Genomic DNA, 19,688 nt, shown 5'->3' on the forward strand with positions numbered 1-19,688 from the left:
TGAATAATGAATTGTAATTAGAGCTCTAATTATGCTCTGAAATATTAACAGGTTTTTGCCTAATAGGTCCCATAATGCATTCGGTTGGGGTGAAAATGAAACAACAAATGACACATAAAACAGGGGGTGTGAAAGAAAAGAACAAGTCCAAATGGTTCACAGAAGCAATAAAAGATCTCTGCCAATAATGACACACAAACGCATCCAGCAGAGAGTTTGAATACACAGAGCTGTGATGAAGCAAATAGTGAGACAACAGAAGATGAGACTTTCAGCTAATCCTTAAAACTAGTAACTTGTGTAACTTTTATATTCTAGTCACAGTTGGCTGTCAACACTTGGCTATAAACTTGATTTTCTGCATGGTGTGTTGCTGGAACTGAATGTGAAACAAACTTGTTCATTTCATTAGCATGGGAGTTTTTCTGCGCTACCAACTACTGTAGGCATTAGTGAAGGTTTTCAAGTACTGCAATATGAGGCAACTTACTGTAGTCTGAAGTGATCAACGCACACCACTGCTTTCCTCTTTTCTGCAGCACGCAATCAGTCTCCGGAGTTTGTAGTATATGCAAAGAAAGAATATCTGGGCAAAAAGATCCCCACTGAGTGTTTTAGGCCCGCTGTGTTTAATGTTTTAATTTAAAGGTCTCTCTCAGGACAAACACACCAGCAGTCTGGCTTTTTAACATTGTCCTTTTTAGCCATGCTGGCGGCACGGCTGTATGGATGGCAATTTCAGTTTGTTGGTTGGTCCCTCATTTTAGTCCAGGCTGAAGTATCTCGACTGCAGGATAGAATGCCATGAAATTTTATATGGACTTTGCATATATTCCCTTGGGGATGAAGCTGAGTGACTGGTGATGTCCTTCTGGTCTGGTTTGTTAGATTGTCATGAAATTTGGTACAGTAATGTTCCCTCTGGATGAACTTTGGTGATACCCTGACTTTTCATCCACCATCATAAGGTCAAAATTTTAATTCCTCCAGTACTTTGGTTTATGAACTGAATAACTAATAGCGTTCCTGCGGAACATCAGCACGTTTGCGCTGTTAGTTTGAATATGGTAGCATGCTAAGGTTAGCAACATTTCCGACAAATACCTGGTGTCAGTATAGGGCCCTGTGATTTCTTTGATGCAGAAAACAAGAACAGAATCACAGAATGTGATCATAAATACAGAATCCTCTGTAAAATGCAGAATATTATGTTTTTGTTACTATTTTGAGTGTTTTTTCACAACACCTAAGCCGAATGAATAGGAAAAAAAAAACTGTCACTGTGTTTTGGTGTCACAGAGAGAGAGGCAGCAACAAACCTTCAGAAGTGCGAGACTTTGTTTAAGACTTCATGACTGAACGTGCAGAGTCAGATATTCTGTTGGAAGTAATTAAAAAGCTACATACATTTCTGGTCGAGCTTTGTGAACGAGGAGGAGAATTGCCCAGCCATTAGAGTTTCCTCCTTCAGACTCACTTACCAGTGTGTTCAAGTTGCATATGGAGGCTGTCCTGCAGAAGATCCATTTGATTAAAAAAGTGCAGTGCCACATCATTTGTGGTAATAATCATTACATTTTGAATAATTTTCTATTGAACTGATGAAAGTTTATTCATCCACCATAGGATTAGTCACAAGATTTAACACTAATGTGTCATTTGTAATGACGAAATATGCTTCAATCATAAAACACAGAATTCTGCAAAGCAGAGTGCTATGATAACAATTTCTGAGTAGGTGTTAAGTGATTCCATGCACCATAATCCTCTGTCAGCGGGCTTACTGTTGTCTTCTGTCTGATTAAGGTACATAGATTGAGAACAGCTGGCTCAGCTATAGCAGTTGCAGTGTCCTGCACTTAAGCCACTACAGTACTGCCCTGGGATTACTGGCATGAACTTAAATTTCCTGTGGCCAGCTTCTGCCTCTACCACACACCTCCTATTGCTTGGAGATATATTCCACTTAAACACATACATGGTTCCTACAGCAGTTATAATATTAAAGATCAAAGCCGCCATAAATTTCCGAAGTGACATCGAGAGACACACAGTCCAAGGCAATTATCATTTTCTTACAAGCCTCTGAGATTTGCAGAGTGAGTGGAGGCGCTGTGAAGTAGATGGCACCATCACGTGTCAAGTGGATCTGTATGTCAAAAAATATGGGCCTCCCTGGATGAATAATGATAGAGAATTTGTAGTTTTTGCTGTTCAGGGAATCCTAAAGGTTATCGGTAAACATTCATAACAGAGGCAATGGCTGTGTGTTTGTGTGTGAGTGAAGCGCTGAAGAGGAGCTGAGCCACTGCTATCTGTTTGACATTTCTGTCAGTACTGGTATTTGAACTGCTGGGTAGCTCTGACAAATGCCATGGCTGTCACAGGCTCGATTTTAATTACACCTGACTGGGTCTTTCAGGGGCTCAGGGATGAACTTAATTAGCTAGCAAGCACTCAGGCTAGTTCTGGCTTTGGTTGGTACAACTCACACTGCTTCTTCATCTCTGGCTTTTCATTGGCATTTTAATGGTCACTGTTCATACAGACAGAGTATTAAGGGGGGCAAGAATCTTTTTTCAATACCAATTTGGATGTTGGCGTTTTGTCCATGTATAAATGGAGATGCTTTCACGTGCCAGACTAAAATAGAAATTGAAGGCAGACCAACTACAACTTCAAAATCACACTAGCTGTGACACCTTGGCATTGTAAATCAGTATTGTATGTAAATTAAGTAGTTTGCCAGAAGGAAGTGCTTTCATAGTGCTACACAGCCTGAGAAATGGGTCTTTTTGGTCTTGCAAGGAGTTTGGATGGAGTTCTTCACAGGCCAGTTTGCACTCATTAAGTGTCTGGACATATGACAACATTAAGACTAACAAAGGAAAACCAAACCTTGCGTTTGGTTTTGCTTGGCAACAAAAACAGAGACATAATGCCTATGGGTAACCAAGAACATTTTCTACTCAAAAGAAAGCATGTATAATAATGTCAGGAAGACTTGGTTACTTACATTTTGCCAGTTTAAAATGTGTGTGTTCAGTTAGATGGAAACACAGAAGTACAGAACAGTCTTCAGGCAATAGTGTATCTGTGACACTCCAATTTCAGCTATAGCACACTGACAACTTGAGATTATACAGAGACCAGAGTATCCCAGAAGCTCTTCCCTGCATATGACAAGGCCATAGCGATGATTAAGTGGTTGGTACATTTTAATGAACACAAAGCCGTCTGAGTGGAGGGTGATTTTAATTGAAATCTCCTTCTGTTTAATCACTTAACATATCCAAAGAGGGGAGAAAAAAGCGAGACTTCAGGAGGTATGAGGTGTGTAATTCTGTTTACCTGAGACTGGTCTTTACCCCCAGAGTGGCTTTTTGTTGCTTTCCACCTTTCTTATTTGTGCATTTTCCCTCAGCATCATCACTGAAGACCAGAGGGACAGCACAGATTGTTGCTCACTTTCACACTGTTTTTAAAGCAACTAAGAAAAATCACTTGAATTACAAATGTAGTGCACTGGATCCTTGCAAATACTATCAGGAGATTTTGGTTGCTCTGCAAATGTCTGATTAAAACATGAAACGGTGTGATGTTTTACCAAAAAACAATAATTTATTATCATTTCTTTTGCAAAGATCACCATTATCACACATTTTACCTGGCTACAAATGTGCCAACTACTCATTACTCAAAATTAGACCATTGACATTGACTCCAAACAAATACAGGGATCGGTTTAAAATTTCAAATTTACAATATTTCAGTTAAAAAGGAGGCATTTGGAATGAGTTTACTGTACATGTAACTGAACTTTAAAGCCTGTTGATAAATGGCAACCCATTCATTTCACCAGTTTAGTTTTTCAGTGATCTAATGTGCTGTGTTCTGAGTCCTGCTCAGTGGCAATCACCCCAACACAAGTTCAATGTGACCTCAAACAGAATTCGGTAATGACTATACAATATCTATGTTTTTTTCTGGTTAAAACTCAAATTATACAATGCATGAATAAGGCTGAAAGATACCTCCTTTTGCACAGAGGTATCCAGAAACAGTTTGTGTATTAAATCAGTCTGCCACACAAATGCATCATTGATTCAGTTTTTGCTGTTAAGGCTATGCTGAGTAAAGGTGTATGTGGAGAGTAAAAATGATGTAAAAATACTGGTATGTAAAAGCTATGAGCAGGTCCATCTGTTGCTGAATATGTAGAAAAAAACTCAAAATATTAAGCAAAAATAAAAACCGAATACAAAATCTTTTTATCCAAAGCTGCACACCAAACAAACAAGCAGCAGCACTGGCAATGTGTCAGAACATCTTGGACTCCTGTGACATTTGTGTTCCTTTAAACCAAAATCTCTATTTTAGAAGTACAATATGTAGTACGTACATAATCCGTGTGTCCTCAAAGGTGTTCTTCCATTGAGCTGTCAGTATAGCAGCTTCTTGTTTGTAGCTTTGTTAAAAAAGTGGCTCAAGTTCACAAATTACAGAAAGAACATATGAAGAGTTTTACTGTAAGATGAGGTATCAAACTTTCAAAAGATGCTTTTATAAAACTGCTAATGACATTGGAAACAGGTATTTCCTGTTTTGCTCATATTTGCAATTTACAATGTTCAGCAATCTAAAACCTCAAAGATCTTTCCTCCAAAAACAGATATGACATTTGAGGTGAAACACTTGAGTCTGAAGGGGATTTTTTTCCCTTTCAGGTGATTGCATTTCTTACACATTTAAGTCATAGTTATACTCAATCTTTTATTAGGAACAAAGTCTACAGTAGTATGACAGGAATGTGTGATATTTGTCCCTTTAAAGCTCAAATTTGTACCTTATTTACTCTCTTTTTCCATGTAAGCTATCATCATTTTATAACCCCTGTGTGGCTGACTATTAGACCTTATGATTAATTGGACTGGTAGTCCAAGTCTATGCACCAGTAGTCTGGAATATAACTTGACCTACATCTTGACAACGCGTTAAGAGTAATGAGTTAATGATTTCAGCTTTGAAAGATAAATAGATTTGTTTATTAAAGGAGCATTAAAAAAAGTTAGTGAAAGGCAGAAAACTCACTGATTCATTGTGTGTTGCAACTGGCAACTGTACATAATACACAAAAGAAAATACTCAACTTTCTTGAGATGCTCATACAACTATTTTGAGTTATATGGTTCCAACATAAATATGAAAATAGAATTGAAAAGATAAACATGTTTAGAGTGAAGTAATAAAATAATTATATAGTCATAATTTCATAGAAAAAATGTTTTTCCCGCAGAGTGATGTGAAAAGAAATACTGAAAAATATGAAGAAAACGGCATGACACCACTGATAAATTCTTTACAAAATGCTTTTTTGGGTTACAAACTGTGAAAAATATTCCTATTGTCCTCAAAAAAAGCGCCACATTGAACGAGGCAAGTATATTATACCGCATGGGGTAGAGTGTGTGTGTGTTTCTTTTTTTTTTATACAGTAGTGACTGATAGGAAGGCGTTGTGCACTTTGGCCCCCTCGGGGGCCTTAGTACCATGAGTCATCAGCTCCTGGATAGTCATCCAGTTGTCCAGGATCTTCTTGTTGCGTTTCTTCATCATCTTCTTGTGGCTGAGCTCTATAATGCTGACTTCCTTGCGACCCTCGCTGCTGCTCTGAGGGTTCTCCCGCAAGCTTTCCAGCCGACTGCGCTGCATGAACTCTCGTCTTTTCCTCTGTTCTTTTGCTCTGACCAGGTGCTGCTTTCTTTCCTCTTTACTCCAGTACCTCCCCATCTTCATTTCACTCATTGCATCATCATCCGTGGTCATTCCCCCACTACGCTCTTCTTTAATCTTTAGAGCTCGCTCCCTCAAGATTTTGTCTCTCACAGGCCTCTTGGTGATGTAGCGCGTGCCGTCACTGCGGATCTTGACCTTCCACTCCATCTTGGGCTCATTAATGGGCCTCTGAGGCTCTTTGCAGACACTGAGGAGGCTGAGCTGGCTCTGAGCATACTCTACAGCTGAGCGCTGCTGGATCAACTGCATGTAGCTCTGGTAGTGGCGGGCATGAGCTGGGATGTTGACCTGCCTCTGCTGGGAGCTATGGGATGGAGAGAAGTAAGGAATTTGGGAAGCACGTGGTTTGAATTTCCGGCTGCTGTCCTCCTCAGCTTGAGTTGTCTGGTTTGACTCAGAGGGTTTGCTGTGGTCAGGGCTACTGCTTTTGCCTGGCACTGGAGCATGGCAGGCTGGGATTGGGCTAAGAGAAGGGCCAGTGGCAAGGCCACTGCAGAGGTTCCTCTGGTTGGTGAGACTAACCATCCTCTGGAGTGAGTGCTCTGGGGAGCGGTCCATTGCAAGAGGGGTGCTCCGTGAACTCTCCGCTGTGTTATAGGCACTGGAGCTGTCCTTGTCCGATTTCTCCAGCCTCTCATTAATGTCAGCCAGCTTACCCTTTGCGGGATCACTCCGATGGAGGCTTTGGTTTTTAGTTGAGGGTGCAGAGTGGCCCATGGAGGGAGACTGCTGGCCTTTACGCAGGTTATGGGCCTGCATGATGTTCTGACATTCCAGCTCGATGCTGCGTAGCTCCTCGTTGAGCATCCGTAGCTCATGCTGTACACCGCCCTGCTCCCCCATGCTGCACTCAATGGTGCTGCGGTGGCTGTAGAACAGGTCGTACTCACCGCTGTTACGTATCTGACACTTAAGCTCCAAGAGCTGCTGGAAACGATCACCCTCGGTCTCATCATCGTCCTCATCCTCTTTGTCCTCCAGCCGCGTGGAGCTGGTGGTACAGTGTGTGTCCCGATTGTCTCTCAGGCACTGTGACAGACGTCTCTGGATGTGTGCCAGGACATTATGCTCCGAGCTCTCCATTCTGTCTCTTATACTGAGTACACTATCTTTATGATGAGGGAGTGTGGAGCAGGTGGGCTTGTCATCTTCTGCTCTCTGAAATTAATAAAATAAGACATTGTGATAAACTTTTCTTTTAATGAACCAGAGAAGGATGTATGTAAACCTGTTCTTAAGCATATTTTCAACTTATCTGCATGAATACTTTCAAATATGTTTTAATTAATGAAATATGTTATATATGACGATGAACTTTGAAAGGTACTCTGGTGTTTTCTGCTACAGTTTTCTGTTTTAGCTACCTTTTTATGAAATGAGTACAGAAAACAACAAAAAGTCAACAGAACTACAGTATTTAAGAGTTCAAAAAGTGCAACCCTATTCTGCATTCTCCTAAAGGATTACATGTGCTGTTGTGCATAACTCTGTTCTGCAGCTCTGATACTTCAGGGATTGTTTCCTCTCTGCCATGTCTTTGAAGTTCCATTTATAAGGTTTTTTTTTGTAGCATGCTATCATCTCAACAAAACAGAATTTTAAATTATGATTACTAATGTTTGGAATTTAAATGGTGCAACAGTCCCCTCCCATAAATATTCATAATCATTATTTTATATTCATATTTCAAAGCTTGTTTTCACTGTTTTGCAAAGTCAATGAAGAGCTTGAATCAATCGCTGCCACTGGCTAGATCTGGTTAATATTGACTGTGAATTGTGTCCTAATACTGTCAAAGCAATTATTGGTCAGTCTTATGGTGTGATGTTCATAACTCAGTGGCTACTGCGGTCTCCCAGACAGTGGGAATGTTAACTTAAAGGTAAAATGTGTAAGAACCATAGACTGCATAAAACAATTGACATAGTATCCTTGACATGAGACATTTTGAAGCTCACTGCCATCTTGGCAGCACCTGACTTTGCCAAACTCCTGGCTAATTCAAAAATGGGCAAATGGGTGGACTTGAGGAGGGCCGAAAACGGTGCAGAGGTGATTTACTGTGGCTGCGACTAGGACTCTAAGTCTGAGGACAATGCAGACACGACAGGAAGGGACAGGAGAGCTGCGAGATTGTTCAGATTGTTCTGGTGAGCTTAATTTTCTGTCAAGTTTGAATGAAGTGTGTTTACGCTGAGTTACTCTGTCAGTTTAGCTCTTAAAGTTTGGTAAAAGAGACTGAATTCATAAGGTTGTATTTTTCTGTTTAATGAGGAAAACAGGCAAGTTTGCAACTTTGCATTATGCAAGTTTGTGTATTTATTACACTGAAAAAGCAAAGAGCGCAATTAAGCATAGGAAACCATCCATTTCCTAGCTGAAACTACAATACTTTCAGACTCTCACCTCTTGAGATACAAAGTGGTATTATGGGACAGAAAGGACCGCAGCTAGCTGGCTAACTTTCTAACTTCAGTGGATATCTCTGCAACTCAATACATAGATGTCTTTGACAGAATGTCAGAATTGTTATTGTTAATGTTTAAGTTTTTTTTCCTTTACATTTTAAACTAAATTTCTGGCCATATCTTACACATTGTACCTTTAAATCTATTCCTTTGGGACTCACTAGTTTTTAGGGGCGTTACTCTTTTTGAATAGAGCAAGAAAAAAGAAACCGCTTTCCAGAGTTTCTTAAATCCAGTAAACAAGGCCTTGTCATTGACTTGCTAATCCAGTTATGCAACGCATATGTTTTGCTGCTGTCTGACCTGTTCATACTCCTGCTCCTCCTGTAAGGCAGCCAGTTCCATCTCCTCTCTCTGCTGCTCCTCCAACATTTCCATCTTCAGCTGCTCCAGGAACTCACTGTGCTCATCATCCAGCCAGGCCTCCTCCAGCTAAGGTTGAATGAAGGAGGGAAGCGTATGGAAAGAGAGAGAGAAAGAAAGGGGTGAGTGCTATTTGTCAAGGCCTAAAGCTTGTGGCGACACTGTGTCTCCAAACAAATAGTTGGGTGTTCCAAATGGGTGCCCAAATAGGATTTTCTGAAAGAACTCCCAGCATGGTTTTGAAATAACTGCAAGCATCAATGTGATGTGGTGTTTGACAGATATGCAGTTCCTTGTTTCTTAACCAACAAAACACCAGCACCACCACTCATCTTTAAAACATGCATTGTAATCTTAAAATCAAGCCAAAGCAGTTTAATGGACATAAGACTGCCACCTTTGACCTATTTGCTCTACACCATCCATCATCTGTTTGCCTGCCGATGTAAACCAAATGGGATCCATATCTGAAGACGTCAGATTTACTACAGAGAGACACAATTAATTATAAAGACTCTACTATTGCTCCTGGCTCATCTGCACTGCGGCAGAGTCCTTTCACTTATTTGCCGTCGGCCTTGGGCCTGAACTCACTCCACATTAGCATGCCATTAGCTTTTATGGCTTACCGTTGGAAGTCAATTACAGTGGCGCTACATAAAAATAAAACATGATGAGGTGTCTCAGTGGTGGCTTCTACAAGGAGTGGTTGTGGCATTGGTGAGGGGGGAGGGTTGGCTACCCCAGACAGCTAAGGTTTACTCTGAGCAAATACACTGTAAATGACAAACCTTCAAGGCTGTAATTTATGAGTAGCATGCTTCCTTTATCCATGTTAGGCTCACAGTCAGTGTTCTCATTCAGTGACTAAAACATGCAGTATGTCAGTGACTGTGTGGTCATTTCTAACCTGCATCTCTGGTCTGGCAACCAGCAGCACAATGTTCCTACATTCATCATTGGAGAGTGCTGCCATAGCTTCCTCTCGATCTTGTACGTCTTGGCCATTAATCTGCAGATGAAATACAAATATAATTACCATGCTTACTATTAAGTCAGACCTAAGCAAGCAAACATGTATTGTATACAGAAATGTAAATATTTGAACACAATTCCGTACATACACACATTCATACACTGAAGACAGCTTCATTCTCTCGCCCTTACGAAAAACAAAGTGCCACAATAAAAGTGGCACTGCACAGTAATGCTTTTGTTTCTGGTGGAAATTGTAAACACTCTGTGCTGCTCCCTAATATGAAGCGGGACCCAGCAGTGATTATGAATGGGACAGTAACTGCCGACGGAGCTGTTGTGTTCACCAAAGTATCCGGCAGCCTACATACATCTACCCGTACAATTAACTGGCCACTGACAGGGGGCGTCCATCTTTTTGCAGGCAGAGTAATGGCCCTGTCACTAGTGGATAATAGTGCCAGAGTACTGGTCTGCCTCACACACACACACACACACACACACACACACACACACACACACACACACACACACACACACACTCCTGGTTTAAATCAGTCACACAACACATGGTAGACACCGGTCAATTAGACCAACAGTGCTTATGCATCTGCCTCCCGCATCTAATAATCGCTTGTGCAGACTACTTCTTCGTTGACTTTATTCCTCTCTCAAAATGCACAACTATACCTATTAACAGACATTTTCTGCATAGAATACTGTGGTTTTAGTTCTTAGACCCATTCCCTGTCAGTGTGAAAACAGTTCACATCACCCATTTGTGGCATCAAAATTTCCCTGTGCACTACATTTAACCTTAATGCTGCACAAATGAGTATTTTTCATATTAACAATGACTGTGTATAATCTAAAAGGTGTCACAACCCACACTGAATTATAACCCACCTCTGCTGTTCCTCCCCACCTCTAATGAGCTTTTGAGCCTGTTTTGGTTTGTTGTTGCTGGGCCTGCAATGCAACCTTCTCTTCACATATCATATTTCAAGCAGCAGAAGAGAAACATTGACTGATAAATAATCCCGATAAGCCCACTGCAGTTTGGTGCATACAGACATACAGGCATATTTCCCCCAGGAATTGGTGGAGACCCAAAAATAGCTAAAAGGAAAGTGAAGTATTGGACTTGTATTCTTTAGAAGATTAAAAAGCAGCACAAAGTCAATGCTAATGTTGCTCTGTCTGCTGAATGTGTAAAAAGGCAATTGTTTGCCATAACGATTCAATAAGGTGATGCATCAGATGTTGTTTTCATCTTTTTTCACTGCCCCCAAGTGGCCAAAATAAATCCATTAATGCAGCTTTAACATTAAAATTAGAAGCTCTCACTTACCAACACAAAAACAGTAATTACCCACCTAATCCACGGAGGTAACACTATCCAGCCATCAGCCCTAACAACTGCCTCTCATTGTCAGGAGCAGAATTCCTCTGAATCTCTGGCCTGAAGATGAAGCTTGGGCATAATAACAGTCATGGCCTCTCAGCTATCCCGTAGGAGGCAGTGAGCTGCAGCACAGCGCCATCCTGAACCAGAACTCTTAAAAACCCCTGTTGGTGCTGAGTCGGTAACTAAAACAGCCAGGGGGGCATTTCTCCCCCTCTAACAGTCACAGCGGGGGCGAGTTCCCCCTTTAATGTGCAGCCATTAAAAATGAATGGGCTCTCGTGCTGGGAGACAGTGGTTGTGTGACAAAATAAAAGCGTGTTTTTACGTTGACTCTAATGAGAGTTTGTGTAGAGGGGCGGTGAGAGAGTGTCCTCCTGTACCTGTAAAATGCGATCCCCCTCTCGGATGCGTCCATCTCTGGCAGCGATGCTGTTTGGACTGATCTGTGAAGGTAGAAGGAGGAAAATAAAGCCTCTGAAACACTTTCAGTCTTCTTTCAAGAGAATCGCAAAGTGCCTGAAAATGTTTTAACTCATTATGTAGACATCTCCCAGCTAGACATGTCTAGACTATTATTAACAATGTGAGCACACACAGTAGGTGGGCTGCAATGGGAAGACCTTAGATATAAAATGGCTTTCCTGCAGCTGCATGGATAGTTTTAGCCCTGAGCAAAAGCCACAGCAAACTGAGTTATCACCTTTATCATTTAAGTCCTGAATTGTCCCTGCCTCAGTTGTTATATTCTGGCAGGTTTATATAGCACAAGCCTCTGCATATAGCATTCACAGGCTGTAACTCAACATCAACACATGATGCACCTGCTCCTCCTATAACTAATGCCAGTGAACAAGGAGGCAGGACACTATTTCATCAGCCAATCAATCGGTGTCTGGGGCCATTCGTTTCACTCTTTCCTTTCAGGTGGGATCTCTGGAGATGGTGAGGTGCTGTGGCACTCCATCTTCATGATAGTCCACTCCTACACAGAGGAACACTCATTAAACTGGGAGAGAGGTCACAAGACAGGAATTGCGGGTAGGACTGGAGGGAACGGAGCAAACTGAAGGTAATCTCTCTGCAGTTCTGGGGAGAGCATCCAAGGCTTAAATAATCTACAACTGAAAACTGAAATAGGAAAATATATGAGTGTTTGCTCATTACAGTTTTGTCAAAGAACAACAAGGCCTTGAGTTTGACTCGACCTTCTGTGTGCCTTTCTCACTTTGTTTGAATGTGGAACGAAAATGGATCCAGAAGAAACAAACAACGAGGTGGAAGGTGGGCTGTAAACTCTAAATTGCTCTTTAGTGTGAATGGGAGTGGTTGTTGGTCCTGCAATAGACTGGCGACCTGTCCAGGATGGACTCTGCCTTTTTGCCCTATTCATGCTTGGATAGAGTCCAGCCTCCTGTGCACCTGAGAAGAATTAAACAAGTGTAGAAAATGAACAGGTGGACCAAAGAATGTCCTTTTTCTGCTCTCTTCTGAATAATTTAACCATCATACTGTAAGACACAATGGAAACACATAAATAGCTAAAAAGCAACGTGGCCATTCATCAAGCACTACAGAGTTGGGAATTCTAACTTGTTTTAAAATGACCTTGCATTGTTCTGAACTGCATGTTGATGTGTTCTCACTATTTATGCAAGATCAGAACACGTAACACCTCCTCTAACACATCGTGTATACAGTGACATTCAGCTGCCTCATCGAAATGCAGCACACACCTCTTAGCTCTACTTTTTTGCAGAGCGAACACTTAAAGATGCTGCCAGGAGCCACAGACCACATTGATTTATATTCCACTCTGCTCTCAAAGCGAACACCTTGCAGGGTCCGAGTCAACTTCAAACGAATCGGAGGGAAAGTTGAGCAGAATGGAGAACAGTATAGGTTTCCAACAAGTGGATGAAAAATGCTAACATGTATCTCACAGCTTGCTTGTTCTATGTCAGCTGTACTGAGAGGACTGCATGAAAACTCTGACAAGATCTGAGAGCATTTTTGTTTTGTTTGTTTTCCCTGTCTTGGCAGTCATTTCATGCTTACAGCTGACAGTATCATCAGGCAGTTACAACATTGCCAAACTGTTCAACAACATCACTTGTATTTGAAAAACAGTTCAATTTTAAAATTACTATACCCAATAGAGAAACCTGCTATGCTCACATGAATACTAAAGTAAATCATAAATTGGAAAATGAATATTAAATATCACAATTGATTTAGTCTTGAAATCTTGCTCTTTCAGTTGTTTAGACATTTTACAGAGGAACTCTAATACTGTCATGATGAGTCTTTTCGACAGCAGTGTTCATGTCAAAGAACTGAAATGAAAGAAAACTGTAAAATATGGAAATAGCTTATGTCCTAAGTGTATTAATGTTTTCATTTTTTAAACAGCCAGCTGCCCTAAATGTGGTGGTGAGAAAAAAAGGCTTGCAGGAGGAGGATACATTTATGTTGCATGTGTTTTTTACAGTATATCCAGGAGCAAAGCAGAGCAGGGAAAGATCAAAGAGATGCAATTCTGTGGTTAGCGAGTTCTTAAAATGAAAAACTTAAGTATTTTCTCACGGCAAACTAAGTTAGAAGATGCAGCACTCATGGTGTTATATGAAGGAAATCAACCCTTTGAACTCAAAGTCAATCATCTTGAAGGGCAAGTTACTGTATCTCCTCACCTCACTGACATAGATGGCAACATCCTCCTCTTCATCTGTTCTGTAGCAGAGAGTTAGGCCCAACTTCTCTTGGCTGCTGAGTCGACACAATTCCACTTCCTAAATAGATGAGGGGGAAAATACAATACATGTAAAAACAAGACATTGAAAGTTCATTTTTGACCTTGGAAACAGTTTCCCCACAGGGTCCATTTAGCTACTCAAGAGTGTTGGATTATATCACACAATCTTCCTCTAGAGGTGGAGTTTGCAGTTGTCATGGAATTGTACATGGTCAAATTTGATTTTTCTGAGCACTTTAAGCCAACATGGAAGAGAAATCCTTGAAGTGTTGAAATTTACTACCACTCCATGACAACTGCACCCACTCTACTACTAAATGAACCTCATGGAGATATTGTTCTGCCAACATTGAAGACCTCTGTAACCTTTAATAAAGACGCAAACTGACTGACTTGCCATAAAACTAAAATCTTGATGCATAACAATGGATACACAAACACAAAGTTTCTGCTCAACTGAGGATCAAGTAACAATGTTCTTCAAGTTTGAGCACAAAAATCCTGCTTGTTTTTGAGACGCTCTGAGTCTGGATTGCCAACTTTCGTCTGAGTCTCAGAGTGTTTGATCATGAAAGACATTCTCAGCTCGCAGAGTTTGATCGGTGGGGCTTTGATAAATGTCAGAGGACCTCAAGTGTTTTTCTTTCAAGCTGTTGCCAAGTTATAGAATATTAGACTATAAATAAACTAGAATTATGCTAGTGCTACCAGATATACATATTTACTGCAGCACCAAAGTATTCCCCATCTTCCCTCAGGGAGAGATCAACAAACTATTGACTTACAAATCAGTGGTCGTCATATTTCCCCCGAGCCTCTTGGAACACAGCAGATTACCCTGGCGTCAACAGGAATTCTTCATTTAAGTTCAGAAATACACACACACAGATTTGATTAACCACCAGCACTTGAGTGAGTGGCACAGTCCCCCTTCATCTCATATCTAAAAAACACAACTTCCAATTTCTCCTGGGCTTGCAGACAGTTTATGTACATAACCTACTTTGCACTCCATTTCCCACAACACAGGCCCAGCCAAACACCAAACAGCACGAGCCCGTGCCCCATCTCCAAATGCTGAAACATATCAAGGGTGTTGGAGGGAATCGAGTGTGAAATGGCCTCTCCTCCCAAAGTCTTCATTAGAGCAGAAACACACCAACTCTCAGCAGCAGGAGCGAGGTGGTTGAGTGGAGACGAGGACGGAGGGGGCAGAGAGAAATGAGGCAACGGCAGTGGCTCTGGTGGGGCTCAGAGGGGTCTCGCACAGAGAGAGAGATTCATTTCCTCTGTGACAAGTGTGGGTTGGCTGGTTACACGTGTCAGATGTGGCTGGGCTTTGGGAAGGGGAACGAGGGGGTCGAAGTCTGACCGTGGTGGGATGAGATGAGGGGAAAAGGCCAATACCGCTGCCAGGAAGCTGCCACCTGGTGCCTCTGGCTACCCCTCCTAAGCTGTTTATGGCCCCCCGCCTCTCCACACACAAACAAACCCATCTTTAGACTCAATTCCCATTTTCTCCTTCTCTCCTGTCACCCTTTTCTTTCAACACTTCTCTACCTCTGCTTTTCTCACACATTGGCAGATCACTGAGGTGTTTTTGGACCAGAGATCTGCTGCTGCTGTTGCTGCCGGGCAACACACACTAAAAAAGTAATTCCTGCATCCCTGTACAATTCCTACGCTTACACACACCATTCAGCAGAGCACACACATTTTCACAGACACAGAGAAAAAGAGCTGGAGAAAAACGACATTGTCTGAGCTTTGTCGTTTTATCTTTCTCGACACCCTCCACCTGATGGGGAGCTCAGATCTTTAATTGACTGTCTCAGAAGCGATGACAACCTCAAATCCCGGCTGATATGCAAGGACACAACGTGAGAGGGAAGAAGCTTTGCTTCTGACAACCTCAACAACGCGTGCTGCAAGAATCAGTCATTAGATATATTAAAAATGTTACTAATGAGTTACCACTGTTATTGTTGGTAGAGACATTATTAACGCAGTACATCGCCTGATGCAACGAAGCAGTCATGGAGGTAATGGGAGCCACAAAGACAGCACACACCTTGCATGCTAACACATGAGAAGTTGTGAGATATCTGTGGGAAAGATTGAAATTGCGAGCAATGTCTCAGAGACACTGTCTAAAAATATACCACACAAATTAATTGCTGAGACTGAGGCGAAGCATAGGTGTGAGCAGGTACTACATCATCCCTATCTGGCTCTGCGAAACAAGCCTAAAGTTACCTCTGACTAATTAATGGCTAGATATAGTGCAGGAGACCTGTGGCTAAATGATCAGAGAAAATAGATTGCTACAATTACTGCATGTTGGATGAAACATCAGACGACTGTGTTGAACTATGTGCAGCCCACATATGTGACCGTTTGTTTTCCTTACCAGACGTTCTTTGGTTTTCTCGTTTTAAGATAATATTATGTATAAAAAAACACCCACTCACATCAAACATGCATTCACCAACCTCAGTCTAGCCTGCTCCCTTTTGATTTTTCTTCTCCATTTTCTAGGGGAGCTCTCTGCCTCTCAGGCGGGAGATTGCCGCGTGGCACTGGGAAGAGGGCTGACAGTAAATTAATGACTGCGATGGCGAGATTAGGGGGAAGATTGCTGCCCACCATCAAAGCGCATTGGATGCTGTCATAATAATCGTGCCTTTGATTGCCAGTAATTAAAAAAGCAGTCACAAATACATGGATAGCTACCACTGGCAAGAAGAAGGGAAGACTATCTCTGAGCTTGGAGCACTTCACTTCTTCAGAACTTGCCGAAACTAATCAAAGGAAGGGTTACTAACATGGTGTTGTGGCCACATGCACATCAAGGGATTCGAGGAAATGTATGATGTGTCTGTGTGAAATTCTAGCTATAAGGCACAGCCTGTGTGTTTCATTATTCCAAACAAGCCAACCATCAGAGGACAGAGACGTTTTAGGCTCTTGCACTGAGTTCAGGATTTGTTCAGTTTTAACCACAGGGAGGCAGAGAAATTCTCCTTCACCCCTGCTGCAGAATGAACAATTAAATTAGATGAGCTGCAATATACTGTATATATTCACTCAAATCCTCCCCACCTAGCGTAAGTGAAACTTATTTTAAAGTCCATCCTCAACCTCTTGAGGTTATACACCCTTGATTCCAAAAAACCTTGAGATGCTGTGTATCACGTGTATCATGATTGGGTATGAAAGGGGCATCCTGGAAAGACTCAGTCATTCACAAGCGAGGATGGAGCGAGGTTCATCACTTCATGAACGCATGATTGGATAAAAAAAATATTATGCATGAGCTCAGGAACACTTTGGAAAACCATTGTCGCTAAACACAGCATCCCAACTTTTTTGGACTCAGGGTTGTAGATAAACTTAGCTAAAATACTAACTGTAGTAATCAGATTTCACTACACACTATTTACTACTACTACTACAAGTTGCACCTTTACAGATATACATAAGCTATTTTTTATTTAGAGTCTTTTTTCGTTTGGGCAGACTGACTTACTTTGAATGCAAATGTGGCACTTCCTTTCATCCTACATCATGGGTAAGACAGCGATGCTCTCCCTATCTGTAGTCTTTCATGAACATTTGTAGTTATTTATGTTACATGTACACATGACAAAAATCAGACAGGTTTCTCCTACAGAAGTCTCGCTGCATTAACTGAATTTCTCTAATCTTTTTTTTTTCGACTACAGAAACCTGTCATATACAGAGCTTAACAAATTTATTAGACCACCTGTCATAAAAACGAGAAAACAAATATAGTTATTTATTTGGCAAATAACAAAGTGAAATGACTAAATAGTCCTTTTTCACACATAACCAAAAAACTTAATATTTTGTATGGCCTCCTTTGGCCTTGATAACAGCTTGCATTCTTGCTGGTATTGTTTTTATGTACTTTTCTACTCTTTCCGTCTCGAGTTACAAATAGTTTCTAGCTGTACCCACAGACTTGCTTTAGATAAAACTTTTGTGCGATCAATCTTTGAATCTACTAAATCCCAAATTTGTTCAATAGGATTCAAATCTGGACTTTGACTTGGCCAGTCCATCAGTTCCAGTACTCCAGATTCCTTTTTCTTGGTCAAATAGTCTCTGCACAGCTTTGAAGTATGCTTGGGGTCATTGTCTTGTTGGTATATGAACTCACTCCCAATCAGAGTCAGTCCAGAAGGAATTCCATGATGCACTAAGATGTGGTAGAGATGTGGTCTTGTTCGTGATACCCGTTGATTTTCACTCATTTGCCCACACCCTTTCCACAAATGGAACCCCACACCATAATGGAATCTCCAGCATGTTTCACTGTGGGTGCAATGCATCTGGCATCAAAACGTTCTCCAGTTTTTCTGCGGACATAAACATGACAGTGCTCACCGAAGAGTTCAAACTTGGACTCGTCCGTCCAGGGTACCTTCTTCCAGTCATCAACAGTCCAGCGTTTGTGCTCCCTGGCAAATCTGAGGTGTTTCTGGATGTTTGCAGGCCTAAATAATGACTTCCTAGCAGCTTCCCTTTAAGCCTTGTTCCGTCAGTCGTCTGCTTATGGTCATTCTGGAGACTTTCTCAAACTGAATTTCAAACTGAATTCACCTTTTTATACCCAAATTTGAGCTGGCTCACTGGGCTTCTCTGAGAAGTTAATCAAGCATTCAACCACTAAAACTAATTTTTCTGTTCAGGAACGCAAGTAAATAACTATAATTTGACATATTGATCAAGAAAAAAATAATGTGCTTTACTATTTTTTTTGTAAATCAGTAAATTTGAAAATTCATGGATAACAATAACAGTTATATTTTAGCATTAAAAATATGATTTCGGTGACAGAGCTTTTACATATTGGTGTATTAATCATTACAGAAACATAAAAAATGATTTTGGTAATTACCAATGCTGTTAATTTAGGGCAGCTGTGTGTGCATAAACCTTACTTTGGGTGGTGGTCTAATAAATTTGTTAATCACTGTACATGATGTTTAAGAAATAGTTTTGCTACAGGAAACCAGCAGTAACCTAGCTGCATTCATTTTTTCCTGTTTCTTTCTTCAGTATCAGTAAAATATCAGGCTCTAGCTGCAAAAAGCTCCACTGTTCACCAGCTAGCTGCTAACCTTGTCTGCTGTTTGGTGCTCGACAGGTGCCTGCAGTGGCGAGCAGTCCGGTTAAGCAGGTGCCAGTGGATAGTGCTACAGCAAAAAAATAAAAATAAAAACAAAACTCAGCTTTTGCCACAATGCAACATCAGGGCTGTTTTTGGTCTGAATTCTCGATAAGCTGCAGTCCTTAAAACCAAAACAATGAGTAGAAAAGACACTAAAACGCCCCGTAGAGCTGAGGAGCAGGCAGAGCCACTACAAGTAACTCTTTTTACATTACACATAGTCATCTGTATCATTACAAATATTGATTAGGGCAGCTTTAAGGGCATGTAAATACTCTGTCAATGTGTAGGTTTTAAGGTGGAGGTCATTAAAGTAGTAACAGTTCAGGTGTCAGTCCTTCAATGTCTCTCCTGGTAAAGTAATATTCAGTATGTTGTGCATCCTGTGGCCGCTTATTAAGTGCTGAGTACAGGAAAATTGGAATTCTGTCCAAACAGTTTTGAAATATACAGTATACTATGTGTGTGTACTTGTGTGGCATCTCTCCACCTTATGAACCACTATCCTCCAGGACTCTTGCATGTTGATTAGCCTAACAGAAACATCAATGTCCTGGTGTATTAGAAAGGTGAATTAGATTCAGACGGTTTCCCTGTGATGTGACAGCAAACTGCTCTCCCCTACTGAGCTTTTTCATCTAACAAAGGTAATTTAAAGAAATGTCTTTCATTTTCTTTCCTCTCCTTCAGCGGGGAGTGAGGGATCAGGTCGAGTCTGAAAGTGGCTTT

At 41.2% G+C, this 19,688-nt stretch overlaps 1 protein-coding gene across 2 annotated transcripts in view; it reads right to left on the bottom strand.

Annotated features, from left to right (window-relative positions):
* Window positions 1-3,597: 3,597 nt before the first annotated feature.
* Window positions 3,598-19,688, bottom strand: part of LOC139338147 (PDZ domain-containing RING finger protein 4-like) — a 119,232-nt gene continuing 103,141 nt past the window's right edge. For both annotated transcript variants that reach the window (XM_070973088.1, XM_070973089.1), the window contains 5 exons: window positions 13,701-13,799; window positions 11,391-11,453; window positions 9,538-9,639; window positions 8,568-8,696; window positions 3,598-6,954 (listed from right to left, as the gene is read on the bottom strand). In XM_070973088.1, coding sequence (XP_070829189.1) covers window positions 5,488-6,954; window positions 8,568-8,696; window positions 9,538-9,639; window positions 11,391-11,453; window positions 13,701-13,799 — 1,860 coding nt within the window. In that variant the 3' untranslated portion in view covers window positions 3,598-5,487. The remainder of the gene's footprint in view (window positions 6,955-8,567; window positions 8,697-9,537; window positions 9,640-11,390; window positions 11,454-13,700; window positions 13,800-19,688) is intronic.

The sequence above is a fragment of the Chaetodon trifascialis genome, chromosome 10, assembly GCF_039877785.1.
Source record: "Chaetodon trifascialis isolate fChaTrf1 chromosome 10, fChaTrf1.hap1, whole genome shotgun sequence".
In the NCBI taxonomy this organism is placed as follows: Eukaryota; Metazoa; Chordata; class Actinopteri; order Chaetodontiformes; family Chaetodontidae; genus Chaetodon; species Chaetodon trifascialis.